The 17,968-nt window shown below is 38.5% G+C and overlaps 1 protein-coding gene across 1 annotated transcript in view; it reads left to right on the forward strand.

The window, feature by feature from the left end:
- LOC140154797 (uncharacterized) overlaps positions 1-17,968 on the forward strand; it is a 54,013-nt gene that overhangs the window by 33,162 nt on the left and 2,883 nt on the right. Inside the window, exons 12-19 of the mRNA XM_072177375.1 lie at positions 399-632; positions 1,463-1,570; positions 4,539-4,802; positions 6,983-7,087; positions 8,751-8,972; positions 14,311-14,424; positions 15,849-16,091; positions 17,652-17,920. Coding sequence (XP_072033476.1) covers positions 399-632; positions 1,463-1,570; positions 4,539-4,802; positions 6,983-7,087; positions 8,751-8,972; positions 14,311-14,424; positions 15,849-16,091; positions 17,652-17,920 — 1,559 coding nt within the window. The remainder of the gene's footprint in view (positions 1-398; positions 633-1,462; positions 1,571-4,538; positions 4,803-6,982; positions 7,088-8,750; positions 8,973-14,310; positions 14,425-15,848; positions 16,092-17,651; positions 17,921-17,968) is intronic.

The raw sequence follows: 17,968 nt of genomic DNA on the forward strand, positions 1-17,968 counted from the left end.
AAGATAATTTTCCTCCTATGCCCCTCTCCCCAGGCGCCGACATTATTCGTTGTTCTTGGGTTACATCTTGGTCACCCATCACGTGGACAGTGCCTTGAAAATCGTAGTAAAAAGACCAGTGAAATTATTTGGCGCTCTAAAAAGACTTCGGAAAACAGTACGGAAATGCTTTAATATGCAAAATTTCATGCTCACTTTGCTCGCAACATGTAGAAGGTTTGCAAAGAGGGATCCCAAAAATTTGGCATGTGTAAAGGGGGCGAAGAATTTTTGGCGGTCCGAGAGGGTGGCAAGCGATTTTTGGCGGGCCGTTCGGACATTTACCCCCCCCACCTCCCCGGGCCTCATAATTAGTGCACAGCCTTTTACCTGTATCATTATTGCTGTTATGCTTACAGGACTTGAATTTACTGACGGCACGGCACTGTCAGGAGATTATGCCAGTGCGGATGGTACAATTAGCTTCACGTCTACCAGCACAAGTCCTCAATCCTACACAGTGAGCACTGTCGAAGACCAGATATACGAAGGAGATGAAACATTCACAGTGGCTATAGGAAACCTTCAACCCAGCACTTGCAGTAATGCGGGTACACCGTCATCGGCCACAGTTACCATAACGGATAATGACTGTGAGTAGAAATTTGAATATCCTATTGACAAACCTCTCTCGGATTGAAAAGAAATAGCAGTGTTTACAAATATCCTACTGTAACCAACATGAACAGTGGCGTAACCAGTGGGGGGTCCGGGGGGACAAGCTGCCTCCCTCCCCGGACACAAAAAAACTGGGAAGAAGAGCAAAAATTGGGAAGGGGAAAAGGGAAGGAGAGAAAAAGAGGGAAGAAAAAAGGGGAAGGAGAAGAGAAAAAAGGGGAAAAAAGAGGGAAGAAGAGAAAGGGGAAAGAAAGAAAAGAAAAAAAGGGAAGAAAAAAGGGGAAGGGAGAAGAGAAAAGGGGAAGGGAGAAGAGAAAAGGGAAAGAAAGAGGGAAGAAGATCTATACTACTTTCATTGTGAAATTTGTACTCTGAAACACTGATTTGTTAGCTTCTAAGCCGCTCGCGATGCGATTTGGGATTGGGATTTTGGGATTGGGATTTTCTTTTTCAATCTTGCCAACCCCCCCCTAACCAGGTCTGGTTACGCCCCTGAACATGAATAATACCAATTTAGCTTAAAGTGACATCTGAGTGAAAAGAAGTCATGACATGAGGCAATTAGACTGTACGCACTTAGTTTTAATCAACAAATTAATTCACAGAGGACATGTACTGCATTGTCATTCATACTGTGCTATTCTCAGCATCAAATTTAAATAAAAATCTCTTATGGAAGAGACACACAAGATTGTTATTTAAGTATTTATAGATGGAAGGGCGTACAATAAGCACACCAGTTGAGTTGCAACTATGTTTCTATGGTCTGTCGTTACAATATATTTTTATACTTTATTCCATACAGCTTTATTTTCGTTTGATGAACCATCTAATACCATCACCATACAAGAAGGAACTGCCCAAACTACTATTGACATTGGTAGACAAGGGCTTTTACAGCAAAAAACCGTCAGTAAGTCACAATTCTTTATTAACCATTACCATTGCTAGACAAGGGGTTGTACAGGCCAAACCCTCCCAAACTACAGGCCAATCCGCCAGTTACACAGGCCCAAACCGTCAATAAGTCATAGTTCCTAATTAACCATTACCATTGCTAGACAAAGGGTTGCTGGCCAAACTCTACCAAACTACAGGCTAAACCGTCAGTTTCACAGGCCCAACCCGTCAGTAAGTCATAGTTCGTAATTAAACATTACCATTGCTAGACAAAGGGTTGCTGGCCAAACTCTACCAAACTACAGGCTAAACCGTCAGTTTCACAGGCCCAAACCGTCAGTAAGTCATAGTTCGTAATTAAACATTACCATTGCTAGACAAATGGTTACTGACCAAACTCTACCAAACTACAGGCTAAACCGTCAGTTTCACAGGCCCAAACCGTCAGTAAGTCATAGTTCATAATTAACCATTACCATTGCTAGACAAATGGTTACTGACCAAACTCTACCAAACTACAGGCTAAACCGTCAGTTTCACAGGCCCAAACCGTCAGTAAGTCATAGTTCGTAATTAACCATTACTATTGCTAGACAAAGTGTTGCTGGCCAAATTCTCCCAAACTACAGGCTAAACCGTCAATTGTACTTTACCTTTAGTAAGACGGTTCATTATTATAACTATTACCATTGCTTGACAAAGGTTTGTACTGACCAAAACGATCAGTAAGTCACATTTCAGTATTAATGCTCTGCGTGCTAGCCATAGGCCTCAACATAAAAAGTCCAAGTTTTGAGATTTTTTGTCAAAATATCAAGAGCTATCTTAAGAACTACTGAACCAATACTAGGCTTGTTTGTACTCATTTTAATGCATTTTTCATGCTGATTCCAAATATGGTCATGAAAATTTACACTTCTGAAATTTTTGAATTAAAAAAAAAAATTGAAACATGTCGTCTGCAGTCGACACCCGCGTGAAGAGAGTTAACAACTACCATGGGTTGTTCATGCCAAAACCAGACCTTATAGTAAAGTCATAAGAATGAGCTATTAGAGTCACGCAGTTTTAAAAAATAAACGACTGATAAAGAAAACTAAGAAGATGCTCCATGAGCTATATATTGCACGCAACTATAAAGTAATTAACGAGTTTAACTTCAACACTACACTATTTTTCGATCACCTGGAACGTTTTCACTAGTTCGGCTCGCGTCTTCAGCAGATGGTGTGATGTTATCTTGTCTACGATCGGGATAACCTTCACTGATGACGTCATATGATTGACATAATGACGTCATAGGATGTTACGATCCACTACGTATGAATATCCACTCGTATAACTATAAAGTATTTGACTTTTTCTGTTTCATGATAGTTTTTGCTGGGTACAAAATATATCTAAAACTATGCTAAATGTTATTTACTATACCAAGTTAAAAGTGATACCAATGCTACAGTCAATAATTGGCAATAACCAAACAATCTCGTTCCATGTCACCCGGTAACTACTCATAGCCAAAATTAGCGGAACATTATATCGATATTTTTTGATGGCAGCAGCAGCCCTAGCTACGAATCCCTTTCGCACTATTCTTTCATTTTTCTTTTCAAATACACCAAAGTATATCGACCTTGGTACTAGACTATGCCATAGTCTAATTATGATAAAATATGTTATTTTTATTTAATCATGATGAACGCATTCCGTTGAACTCAAAATTATACTGATGTTTATTAAACATGTTAAAGTTAAAGTGTTCAATAGTAAAATGGTTATAAAGAGTTTATATAATTAGATCAAAGTATAGAATACTTTGATTAGATGATTAGTGACAGTAAAAGTTATCGAATGCAACATATCTTGCATAATTATGATGGCTCACTTCAAACAATTCTGATTTGGGAATCTACCAGTTTATTGATCGCGAAAGCCCGAGTAAAGCTAACAAACAGAGGGAGTATGAGGACTGAAAATATAAGATGTGAAAATCTATCAATTGCACACAAATTGATACAAATCAGCGTTTTATGCTTAAATGTAATAGCCAGAGTATGCAAAATGGGCAAGTGGACTACGGAGAAGTCTACTTTTGTACCAAAATGTGCAAATTTCAAATGTGGCAAATTGGTGATAATCTTTATTTTTTTCATTGGACCCTTCCGTTTTGAGTGTACTTGAATACTTTATGTTAAATGATATGGGTCTTTGGACCCAAAATGTTAAATAAAGCGCCGGCCGTTTCTCAGCAAAAAAGCAGCTTCAGGGCTTAGGGTTGGTACACTGATATCACTTCAGCATTATATTGTCACATGTATTATGATGAGCCCAATATGTCACATTATAAGGGCCCAGGGCAAATAATGCAGCTTTGTGACTTTGTGCATTGATAACATATGGATAGTGGATATAGCCGTATTTCTGTGCAAATAATGCCCTCTTTCTTATCATTCTTCGTCTTGAGATATGGATATAGCCCCCCCGGTGGTATATAAATAGGGCACCAAATGAGTACGGCATCAAAATAATATGTAGGGTTTGATATATCCCAGCAACCACAAAAACGTATATGAACGTGTTTTTGTTTTGGTCAAAACGTTATAATAACATTTAAATGATCGATTTATATAAAGGTCATGAAAACGTTTTATATGAAAAACACTACAAGAGCTACAAGAGCATTTTAGAAATGTCCAAATGTTATTGTAAAATATTTTTGGCAAACATTTAAATAAAATTATTTTAGAATGTTTTGCAGCCAGTTTTCAAACATGTTTTTATATTATTAAAACTTTTTTACCCTTTATATAACCTGACGTTTCCAGTAAAACGTTTTGTGCTTGCTGGGATCGTAAACATGATAATATCATTATACCGGTATAGCTGTGTAATAATGATTCGGTAACTTTTAAGATGAGCCACGTATAATTTACCTGCAACATGAAATCATAATATAGTACCCACACTTGTTGTTTTGACAGATATTGATGTTGATGAAGTGGACGCTGATACCCCAACCGATTTTACTCTATCTAACATCAACACCATAGCATCGAATAGTGGATATAGCAAGACATTTTCTGTAGGCGGTTCATCAGAATCCTTCATCATCAATGTTGTAGATGACTCTGACGTTGAAAACGACGAATCGTTTACTCTGACCTTAGAAGATCCTCTTTACACTACTGGACATAAAAACCTAGAATCTCCTTATCGACTTACAATCGTTATTGCGGATAATGACGGTAAGTAGAATTAAAAGAATTAAATAGAAGAATCATCTTCTTCCATCTTATTCATTATATTCCTTCTTCCTGCTTCTCCTCCTCCTCCTCCTCCTCCTCTTCTTTGTCTTGTACTCGCATGCATAGCATGTAGGGTATTGGCTTCATGTGGTTTATTCTGCTCCTGCTCCTCCTCCTCCTTCTTAATCTTCTTTTTCTCCCATCAAACACATCAAAGTGACAAGGCTTACACTCAAATGACAAATCTCCCATAAATGTGTCATTATTATGGCATATATGGGCCCTACCCGTAGTTGTGACTTTTACCGTTTTTTTACCTAGGATAAAGGTCACGGGCCCAGCGACCCACTGATGTAAAAAGAAGAAGCATGTTGTTTCTCATCAAATAAAATAAAGAAGCCTCCTAAAGTATACATGAGACCCATGTGTAATCTATTATGGGCCCTAAATGTTTAAGGAGCACTAGAGTGACAAAGTTAGCTCTAAAACTATAAGGGCACTGGGGCTCATATGTGAGACACGAATGGGCCCTTACCCTTAAATGTTACTTTTGCTCGTTTTGGTCCCAGATGAAAAAGTTTAGATGTTAAAATAAAGGGCCGGCTGTTTCTCGGTAAATAAAGCAGCTACATTACTCTGACTTGGTATACTGAGAGTACTTGAGCATTATAATTTAAAATATTTTGTATATGAGATCCATATGTCAAATATTATGGCCCCAGGGCCCCAAATGTTAAAACCAAGTGCTGGCTATTTCTCAGTAAATGAAGCAGCTACAGCGCCTTGAGTTTACTGATTGCATTTGAGCATTACACCTTAACGTATGTACATGAGCCCCATAGGTCAAATATTATGGCCAAGGGCCCCAAATGTTAAACCATTTCTCAGCAAATAAAGCAGCTCACATCGTCCCAAATTCCTAAAACCTTAACGTGTGTACATTAACCCCATAGGTCAAATATTAAGGGCTGAGGGGTCCCACAAAGAGCCGGCCGTTTCTCAGCGAATAAAGCAGTAGCCTATATATCAGGACCATAACACTGTGCGAATATAGCCGTATTTGTGTGCAAAGGCCCTCTAGTCAGGCCCGTACGCAGGGGCACCCCCCCAAAAAAAATTTGAAAAAGTATACAAAAGGTCCACATTCTGGGAAGAGAGTCCACTTTTCACAAAATCGCCCCCCCCCCTGTAAAAAAATCCACTTTTTCATAATCAGCATCCCCCCCCAATAAAATCCTGCGTACGGGCCTGCCTCTAGTCGTTCTTCTTTTTCATTATATTCGTGTTCTCATTGTCAACGATAGTGTGAAATGAAATATATTAGTATTAGGGTGGCTGTCATTTTTTCGGAAAGGAGGGTCATAAATATACTGGGGGTCATATAATTTGTATACCAAAAATATAGATGTCATAATTGTTTACACCAAAAGTAAGGGGGTTATAGAATTACTATGAGCTTGACTATCAAAGTTCTATACGCTTGACATTTTTGTGCGCTACACACACTTTAATCACGACAAGAGAGCGTATTTTTTGAAGGGGGTCATAAGTATTTTCAACCCAAGAAAAAAAAGCGCAGTGATTTATAATGCGCTACGCACAGGCACAACGCCTAGACGTTGATCCACAAGCCTCAGCACACTGAGAAGGGAATCATAAAAAATTTCAGTCCATGATAGTGCGTTCTCCGGTCAAAAAATGGAAGCCCCCTTATTTATCTCTAGTAGCATAACCACCCCACCCTTCGTCATACATAAATTCTCCCAGCCACATTTCCCTAATATGAAATTTAAAAAAAAAAGGAAATTTAGTTCGGCAGAGGTGGGGCTCGAACCCACGCTGCGCCGCTATCATGGATACAGTATCGAAACTCTCCAGCGCCTTAGACCGTTCCCCTAAAGGACTTGTTGGTGCCATTTTGAAAATTTGAACATATAATCGCGTAATATAATATAGCGTAACCTGGGGTACCAGGGAGTACAGAGCAGTTGAGTCCCTCAGTCGGATATTTGCCCCCCCCATAGGCCCCTTATGAACTGGAATTTTATTCAGATCTCTGAGAAAGGTTTCGCCTTCTCGGACTTGCTGCTGCTACCACTGACTTTTCATTACGCTACTGTTTTCTTTTGGAGTGTTGTCAAAAACGTGTTGTTCTGTTTTTCCTAAAAATTACGCTACAGCTACGTATACATGGGAACAGGCTCAATATAGCGGCACGACTGAGGGCGGAAGTCAACAAGTTTGTTTGTTACGATCAGGTGACACATCGACAAGCAAGAATATCCGTAAGTTCTACTTTGTATTAAACTTAAAGCCATATTATAACATTTGCTGAGGAAGACGCCCTCACTGAATTTTTAAAATTCCTTTTTTATTACACGATTAAATTGTATTTTATTAAACCAATATACCCTGCAAAAATCAAGACTCTAGGTGCTGTAGTTTTGTCAAAATCCGAGATTTTGAATAAAACGCCGGAACCGGCGCCTTATTATTACGATGGAATTATTAGTCGAACGCATACACGATGTTCATAACACACAGTACGTACACGGCGTGCCGGACGGTGATATACACAATAAAGGATCGTACCACAACATGACCGAAGGAGTGGTGCGTATTGGCGACATGTGCGCTAGTAGTAAATTCAATTTTCTTTGCTTTGCCGTACTTGTTCGGCTCAAAAATAAAAGGGGATATATTTGACAGTAAAAGCTAACATTTTATGGCAAAGAAATGCTAACCTATTTTGCTTGAAAATGTTATAATATGGCTTTAAACTAATAAATAGTTTATTAATTATATACTTTCAATTCATTTTGAGGTAAATCTGTGATTATATATCAGTCATTGTGGTTTCTCACGCAAATGACTTTGCGTTAGGGTAGGGACTACCATAGACTATGCCATAGTCGATAGTCGATTTTTAATAAATAAAAATGTGTTATTAATCATGACCGAAGTTTATACAGATGTCTATCACAATTAAAGTAGGTCTATTCAATATTAATGGTCATTAAAAAAGTTTATATAATAAGTGACAGTAAAAGTAAAGTATGTTATTGAATGCAATGTACACATATCTTGGCGTAATTATAAGTGTTCTCACTTACTGAACAATTCTGATTTTTGGATCTACCAGTTTATGGATCGCGAAACCCCGAGTAAAAAATCGACTATGTTCTGTGAATTTTGAGCGGGACTTTGCCCAGGGACTTTGTCCCTAACACACATGTCAATCATACTCGCCAATCACCAAGCATGTAAAGTACGAGTAAAAAATCGACTATGTACTGTGAATTTTGAGCGGGACTTTGCCCAGGGACTTTGTCCCTAACACACATGTCAATCATACTCGCCAATCACCAAGCATGTAAAGTACGAGAGGTACGTTCATGCACCGCGTGAGAGTTTCCGTGCCTACACAAAGCGCCACAAATTCCACATAATTTAAAGCTGTGTACGCTATAGTTAGTGGTAATGGCACGTGGTTGGAGGATTTAAATCATCATGAGATCTGGGTGACCAATCACAAGCCAGATCCATTTAAAGATGCATTACATCATGGCTACTTCAAAATTCCGACAGACTCTCCATAGACACCCGTGTTGAGCATTCTAACCGCAATCCAAAGTAATTATTACACTTGGGAAATTAGCAAACAGAGGGAGTACGGTGACTGAAAAGATCAGATGTAAAAATGTATCCATTGTACACAAATTAAAGCCATATTGTAACATTTCCAGGTATGCACAATGGGCAAGTGGACTACGGAGTAGTCTAGGACTACCAATACGTATAGCAACAATTAAATGTCTACGTTGTTATGTGTACATTTACTAGGATGCGTTTAAACATTTCTTTTTAAAACAATGTTTTATACCATTATTATTATTATTAACTCAATTATGTTGAAAAGAAAGGTTTATTATTTTTTGCCGTGAACAGAAATCACTTCTACAGTTGGCACCGCAACATCTGGTGACTTCACTCCGTTAACTCCGATTCCGTTCGGCGCCGGTGAAACTAGGGCATGTGGTAATGTTGCTATAAATGATGATAATGAGGTGGAAAACACAGAGACATTCACACTGACTATAGACCAAGGGCAACAGGGTGTGGCGATTGGAGCTACAAACAGCGCTCAAGTTTTCATAACTGACAACGACAGTAAGTCGATAAATCTCATTAAGTGTGGTTAGTTTTCATGGATTTCGAAACCTGATAAATTTGCCGAGAGTAGATGCGGGCACTGACATAACCGGAAACCCGAATACACGAGTCTGCCTTGCTCTTTTGAGTCTTCTTTTTGTGGCGCCCTCTACGGAGGCGCGCCACAATATAGGCATGACTTTGTGAAAAGCTTCTAATTTCACTCTTGCTAGATTGACTTCGCAATTGTTTTGCTAAAATTATGCCCAGCTCACAAATAAAACCACAATTTGCTTGGATTTTATTTTATTATTGTTTTCTGATATGCACGGGATAAAATGGTGAGCGTATATTCTTTGTTTAGAATACAAAATTAGGATTTATAAAAACACCTGACTTGACCTTTGTATGTGTTCAACCAGTTTACCGTGTGCCTTAGAACCCGATAGACGGTGACATTTGACCATACACTACGATCCACAACATGTTCATCTATCATGGGAACAGTTCTTAAACCCTAATACATTTGTACATTCATCCTTTGAAAATTTGGATACACAAACTCATACTCTGCAACTTGAGGTCAAATTTTGCACTATGATTATGTAATTGAGGTTATTGGACTGTGCCATTGGGATGAGACTCTTGTGGTCCATATAGTGATAAGATCAATTAACGAGGCCTCTTAAACTGATGGCTTTTGTTTGCTAATTATACCATAGAATCTATATAGCGGTTATTGCCAAAGTTGCAATATGGTGGTACAATTGAGCGGCAACAGTCAGTCGTGAGCACGGTCGCTAATGAGCTGAATCGGCTAGTTGTGAAATGAGGATCTCGAAGAATCTCATGGTTTCTCGCTCGCAATCCGTGTACAACAATTAGACAAAAACACGCTCAGCATTGGCTGACCTGAAAGGATAGGTATATACTGTCATCTGTTTTCTGAAAAACATTTCAAAATTGCTTCCAAATTGCTAAGGAGGCATGTACATTTAATTCTGTGACAAAAAACGAGACCAAGTTTGCTTTATTTTTGTTGTTTTTGATCATTTAAATGACACTAACTTTTTGTTCAATTTTTCCAAATTGAAAACCTTAGGCGACATTCGTCTACCTCCCATCCGATTTACCTAATCATGAACTTTTTGACTTCATTTTCACGTAGTTCACATAATTCCGCTTCGTTTGGTATATTTATAGGTATGTGTTATTTAGATTAAGTGTCTAAATTGTTCTTCAAAATGATGGAAAAATGCGAATTTTACCGAATTGCAGGCCTTTCTCGTGGTATTTTTTGCGTCACCTATCAATCAACATTCGGGTTGTACGCGCCCTAACACAAATACCGCGCCGGCGCGCGGTTAACTTTGCGTGACGCTCGCGCTATGCAAGTGGTGTACAGTGTGATACGCGTTTAAATTCGCCACAACACAAATAAGTAAACAAAAAGTTTTAAAATACCTGAATATTTTCAAAGCTCCATTTCATCTTCGCCGATAACTGTCTACCTCCCGGGTGATTTACGTCAATTTGTACAACATTTTCGTGGCATTTGTGTACAAAACCGTTTTATCTTTCATATTTGTGATTTTTACGATTGTGTTATTTAAATTACAAATACAAAATTAAGTTTAAGTATGATGCTTTTTCCCCAACTTTTTACTGAAATTGTTTAGTTCAAAACACACGTTTATTTTTCATCTAAATAATCTTTGATTTCCTTCTTTTTTTGTGACATGCAAGTTTACTAGTTTGGAATGCTAATTTGAGAGAGTGATAATTTTTCGTGTTAAAATAAAGAAATTAGAGCTCTTCAAACAGGGAAATGTCATGGGCTGATTGTTCTCGAACCTCATTTTACCTTCCCAAAAAAGTGTCTACCTCCTGGTCGATTTACGCCAATTCGTACGGATTTTTCGAGGTATTTGTATTCAAAACCTTTGTATTGGTCAGATTTTTGAATTATACGAATGTGTTATTTCAATTACCGCAGAAAATGGACTTTAATACTGTGTTTTTTTCCGACATTTGTACTGAAATGTGCTAGTTCAAAACACACGCTATTTATTCATCCAAATAAACTTGGATCTACTTCTTTTTTTGTAACGTGCAAGTTCATTGGGTTGGCATGATAATTTGAAAGTTTCGTAATTTTTCGTGTTAAAACAAAGAAATGAGAGCTCTTCAAACAGGGGAATGTCATGAGCTAATTAGTATGCATAATTGGCCACGGAGCATTACGCGCACTGGTTGTTATGCATATTTACTTTCACACAGAGCAGCGTTTGAGCGTGCTCACGACTGACTGGCAAACTGTATGCAAACAACACGGCATATTAATTATACATGTTCTACATTGTTGTATTTTAAAACACTGAAGACCAAAATTGACTAGCTACTACTTCCATGATTGGATTAAGTAAATAACTAAATCCTGTTATCTACCCAGCAATGTTTGCTTATCTTAATAATTGTAACAAACTGTAGTGTACTAAATGGTATAAGACAGAAAAGGCAAACAGACACACTCACATCAAAGTCATCCGAGGTGAATTAAGTAATGTCAATCACAATTTGTTACAGGTCATTTGAGGTGGACTAAGTTTATATTTGGATTGTCAGAACACCTTCCCCAATCAAACACATTTCTCTTGCATTTCCCTAGAAAAATCATTATAATACCAAATCTACACACCATGGAATTCACCATATCACGTCCAAGTTCACATTGGGCGCCACATTCCTTTTTTAAAGGAATTTTTATTACAGAAACCAATGACTTGAGATATTGTGCGGGGTATGGTTTTAAAAGTTAATATCATGTCCAGTCCTGGCCAGTGCATTAACGCTTCAAAACATTCACAGATCCGTCACTGCAGAAACAAACTTTCACCACTTGTCACTCAGTGTGTGCACGTTGATACTTTATGTAGTATAGAGAACTCCTGAAATTTTTCTTATTACTTTATTAACAAACATGTTAAAAAGCACACAACCCAGGACATGGTCCACATGCCAGTGCAAAACAACAGCATGGACCAATGCAGGAAAAACAAAGCAAAAACAAACAATTACATACTAGAAATGCATAATAATTAGCAGGGGCGTAGCAAGCGGGGGACAGGGTGGACGAAGTCCATGGGCCCCGATGGTTTGGGGGCCCCAAGCAAAAGAGAAAATGAAATAAGTGCTGATTAAGGAGATGCTGAAAGGCAGGGTCGAATTTACCTGGGCTATGCCAAAATTTGGAGGCCCCAAACTCACCGTGAGGTAGGCACGTGCACTCAAGAGGCTAAGTTTGGATTACAAATTGGGGACCTACTATAAGATCGACAATGAGGCATATTAGAAGGAGATAAGCATATTTTGTTCCGATCTTACTAGGACATTTGCGCGCGAAATAAATTTTTAATTTCAGACCATTTTAGCCAAAAATGAAGAGCTAGTATGATATGCCCGGGCGCACAAAATTGTGCAATTTCGCCATATTTTGGTCCAAAACCTGCTATTGTCGGGCTAAGAAGAATATGCACATGACAATTTTGGGGGCCCCTCTAGCCCTGCTAAAAGGGTCCCGAACTGTTCCCTGTCCATGGGCCCCGAGGCTCTTGCTACGCCCCTGGTAATTAGTCTGAAAAAGAGAAGTATCAGATCTTGGTAGTTCTTTGTCCCAGGCGAACTCCGTGCAGGCAAGGAAGTCGAATTCAGAAACCATCCTCAACATACGTATGCATAGTGATATTCCAGTTGAAATCAATACACCCTATGGAAGACATGACCTTCAATCTTCCATGCAGGTAGTGTGAGTTTCAAATGGGGTTACCTAAATGGGTGATTCCATTTGAAATCTACATGATTTGATACTAATTTGATATACTTGAAATCTACTCATGATACATGAGTGTATGGATTTCAAAAAGAATAGCCCGTATCAGAGATGGAGAAAGAATAACTAGACCTATTTCATGTAAAAATATGAAAAGATGTTCTTTTTCCTAAAAGTACATGCTTTAGTGCTTGAAGATTATCGCATTGCGGTTGGGTGCTAGCTCCATGTACAAAGTGGTCGCAGACAACAATCGGGTGTAAATGTATGCACACTATGGACAGAGCCTCATCCCAATGGAATAGTCCAATAACCTCAATTACATAATCATAGTGCAAAATTTGAGTATGAGTTTTTGTACCCAAATCTTCAAAGGTCATTCAATGAATGTACACAAATGTATTGGGGTTTAAGGGTGTTCCCCTGATAGATGAGCATGTTGTGGATCCTAGTTGTTGTGGATCCGGTGAAAACATGGTGCCTTATGCCGTTTTAAAGCCTTAAAGGAGGATTTCGTGATCCTAGCATCCTCTTTTTATGACATTTTTCAGTAAATATCCACGAAAAAAGCTTATTCCCAAAATTTCAGTTGATACCGATTTTGCGTTTGCGAGTTATGCATGATTAAGTGTATTACACTGCTCCATAGACAATGTGTTGTCTATTTCACGATATCTTTGCAAAACGAATTAATCTGCAAGATATTTTTTGTACAAAACCATTATGCAGCCCGAGGTTTCCAGTGATATAAAAATCTCAACTTTTTTTTAGAAAAGTGGGGCATGATGCTGTGGATCACGAAATGCCCTTTTAATGTACGATCTTTTTAAATTTTTCTTTTTTTTTCTTCCAAAATGATAATATGCAATCATTATGAAGGTCCCCAATACATTTGGACACGAAAAACATTGGGAATTTGCAAAGAAAGAACATCATCTCTATCACTCGAAATCCCCTCAAAATATATCGCACTATTTTGATTAGGACGGCGAGTACGGACTCAGAGTTAGTCTTCTACGCAGCCAGTTTGGTTATGCTCCCTCCACATGTGGAGGGAGCGTAACCAAACTGGCTGCGTAGGAGACTACGACTTGCGAGTCGTTCCGATATATTATTTATTATCATAATCCAGCAATTATGATGATATGTCGGACCAACAAAAAACTTTAAAAATCATCCGGTTTTACTATACAAATAGGGCGAATTTGACAGTTTGCTCGTAGATTTAGGTTGGAACATGTGTAAGTATTACAAATATGCCAAAAAAATCGGTTTAAAAAAAAAAAAAAGGTATATGATATTTTTTGTCATTGAAAGTTTGTTCCTAATATATACGACCCTTCTTAAAAAAATGTCACGCCTCGGGTGTTTATTACCCGGGTTTATTAGGAACAGTACATTACACGTTATAGGCGTATGAGGAAACGAAAGTTTTTTGTTTAGATTTGCACATGTACATGTAGGGTTTCATGAAAAACATGGTAAAAATCAAATGGTATTTACATGTATATTTTTTACATTATGTAGACAACGTGGTGGTGTCCTGGGAGTTGCCACAATACACATACACTGAGGGGTCACCTGCCATCCCACCTGTGCCGACCATCGTCAGATCTGGAGGAGGGAATCCTATCGACCTCAGTGAGTATTAGGCTATATGTTATCAAATTACCTAATTGTGCAGTACGCACACAACATAGTTATTTCGATAGCGGGCGCGGACCGTAAATGAACATTTCCTCATTGGCTCGAAATACTGCATAGGATGATTTAAGGAAGCCCCATCATGCACTGCAAAAGTGTTATCACTAGAGTTTCAACTGGCACTTTACTTTTCAAATCCCATTGAATTCTGTGCCAAAGATGTTGTTTAAGAATTGTGTGTGTGTCATTATTACATGGTCGATTTCAGAACAAAAGTGATGTATGCATAAAGGATAATTCACACCTTCTGTAGATAACATAAAATTTGAAATCGACCAGCATTTTGAATATGTTTTTATTGTAAATATATCAGTCCAAATTCAAATTTAACCATGCACGTCTATGCAGTGTGTGAGCAGTGGTGTCATGTTCACTCACACAGCTGTGCTAACCACAAGTCAACACAGTGGCGTGATGGGTAGTGCTTTCATCCTCTGGAAATACTGGGACACCAATGAACCAAAACCTGTGAAGTGATGGGGATATTTTAGTGTGAAGACCACACCTGTGCCAATTGATAATTACAATTGCAACTTTTCTCTTTGATTGCTCAGTGGGCATTTGTCCTGAAGAACATGAAGAAAGTAAAATATCGCTATTCCAGATGTATTCCGCCCCCCCCTATGGAAGACATAAAAAATACAATTCCAGCTGGAATTGAGATGTGTCTAGAATTCCAGCAGTCATTTTTAACACAGATTCCGGCTGGAGGGTATGGAAGACATTGAGATTAGGTGAAATTTCGGCTGCTAAAATTAACAAAAAAACAAGAGTGGGGATTGTGAAAGACCATGATGTGCCTATGGAAGACATTCATATTTCTTAATATTCCGGCTGGAAAATGGTCAAAAATGCTCCAATTCCGGCAGGATCTTCACGTATGGTCGCCATCTCGATTAACCTATGAATGACATTTACAATTTACTTGAATTCTGGCTGGAAACAAAAAAAATGTTCTAATTCCAGCTGGAACCCTATGGAAGACATTTACATTTACTTGAATTCCGGCTGGCCATATTACCACAATTCCGACAGGGTCTTCCATGGGGTTTTCCTGACATGTGAATTCCGGCTGTCAATTTAGCCCCGAATTCCGGAAGTGTCTTCCATAGGGGGTGCGGAATACATCTGGAATAGCCCATTATCACTCACTTACTGCATAAAAATACTAAAGGAACAAATAAGGGTTTAATTTAATGTTAAATTAGGTAACACATTATGTCACCATTGATGCCTTGTGATTGTAAACATTGTAAATGTATTCAGAATGACGTGGACTCTGATCAAAATGTATGAAAGTAGTGAGATAATACTCTTATCAAATCGAACTAGAACAATCTATTGTTGTTTTTGATATCCAGCGATAACTTCACAGATAGGAAGTGCTGACCAGAATGACTTTACAGCTGTATTCATCTCTAGAACGCTCGGTGGTGGTGCCGGTGCTCGGATTCCAATCACCCTCGCCATCACCGATGACAACCTCGACGAACCCAATGAGAGTTTTACATTGACATTTTCTGGATTTGGTATTACCTCACAATCAACAACCATTACTATAGTTGATAACGGTGATCCACCATCAACGCCAGCTCCTGATACAGGTAATAATAATATCAAGATTAGTCTCTGTTGCAACCAAGGACATTCATAAAGCGGCTAGACTATGCCATAGTCGAATTTTGATTTAAAAAATATGTTATTATTATTTAATCATGATGAAAGCAGTTATATAATTAAATGATTAGTGACAATAAAAGTTATTGAACGATATCTTGCATAATTATAATGGCTCACTTCAATACTAATCAATTCTAATTTTGGAATCTACCAGTATTGATCGCGAAAGCCCGAGTAAAAATCCGTGGAAAGCTAACAAACAGGGGGAGTATGGTGACTGTAAATATCAGATGTGAAAATCTATCAATTGCACACAAATTAATACAAATCAGCGTTTTATGCTTAAATGTAATGCAAAATGGCCAAGTGGACTACGGAGAAGTCTATAAAGCGGCCAGACATCAATTAATCAATCGATAGTACTACCTTATTATAACCATGTTATAAAAACACATTTTTTGCTGCAAATTGGAATGGGAATTTACAGTGGGTCTCTCCGACACACAAATAAAATCATATTTCTTCATATTCAAGAATTATTTATGATCCCTTTCAACCTGTAGATTAAAAAAGGTATTTAAAAAATGTGCGATATTGTCTCCAGTAGTTTTTCACAACGCTCGTTTGTTGTGTGATGTGTAAATGTTTAGATGTTTAGATGTGTGTTTTGTACCTCGTCCGTTGGAGGCACCATTAGGTGTGTTTTGTACCTCGTCCGTTGGAGGCACCATTATCATCTTTTGATCCTTGGTGTGTTTTGTACCTCGTCCGTTGGAGGCACCATTACCTACTTTGTAAATGTTTACTCCAGTAGTGTTTTATATTATTTTTTGCGATTTTTTCCGTTTTGGGGTGTGTTTTTTTTTTTTTTAAGTGAAAAAACATTCTAATGCGCAAAATAAGCCGTCAAAAACCTTTTGTTTTTGCCTAACGTATCAAACATAAACCCAGACATAGCAGTAACTTGAAATTCCATATTTGTGACATACGAACTGGATTACAGTCAACCTGTTGATTGTTAATTTGTATCTTGTATCAACAGAAATATCTGATAAATCATGGTTGTCCAAGAAAGCAGTTCGTCCAGACGTTTTGATCATGTTGATGGTCATGGTTCGAACCACGTACTTTGAAAAACTGCAGCACTTTCACGATTTCATCTTTATCATGAATATACAATCCATGCTTAAAAGCGCCGTGATTTATAATGCGCTACGCACAGGCACAACGCCTAGACGTTGATCCACAAGCCTCAACACACTTTACAGGTTGTCGCTGACCACTACGGCCCCACATCATTCCATAAACCATTTAACAACTATTCAGGGACTTTGCTGCTTCAAGAGCGCACCGGCCCTAGACATTCCACAAATAACCATCGCAATCAGGATCAGCTCCCCGAGTTTCGTACGGGTTACGAGACAATTAGCAGTAAGTTCCTTGTCCAAGGGAATGTCAAGGTAACTCAATTTTTCCACGAGAGCTTAGACATCAGCTTCCTGAATGATACTTCTACCTCACACTTTACTGCTTTGTTTCAACAGGTCTTAGCGGTGGTGCTATTGCTGGAATAGTTGTTGCTGCATTGGTCGGGACCCTGGCTCTCATTACAGCTATTGGGATTTGCGGGTATTGCTGGTTTACGAACGGACGAGTCGCAACAGCTGCCCCACCTGCTGCTGTTCCTGCTGCTTATCCTCTAGCCAACTTCCAGAGCATCTACCCTGGCTATGATTTTGGTGGTTATAGCAACTATGGGAATGGAATAAGCAATGGAGCTTTGAGCCCCTACTCCAATCAAAGAGGACTTCGAGTAAGTTTTACATTAAGTGACTTGACAGGGAAGTAATTTACATTTTAA

This window comes from Amphiura filiformis, chromosome 6 (assembly GCF_039555335.1).
Source record: "Amphiura filiformis chromosome 6, Afil_fr2py, whole genome shotgun sequence".
Taxonomy (NCBI): domain Eukaryota; kingdom Metazoa; phylum Echinodermata; class Ophiuroidea; order Amphilepidida; family Amphiuridae; genus Amphiura; species Amphiura filiformis.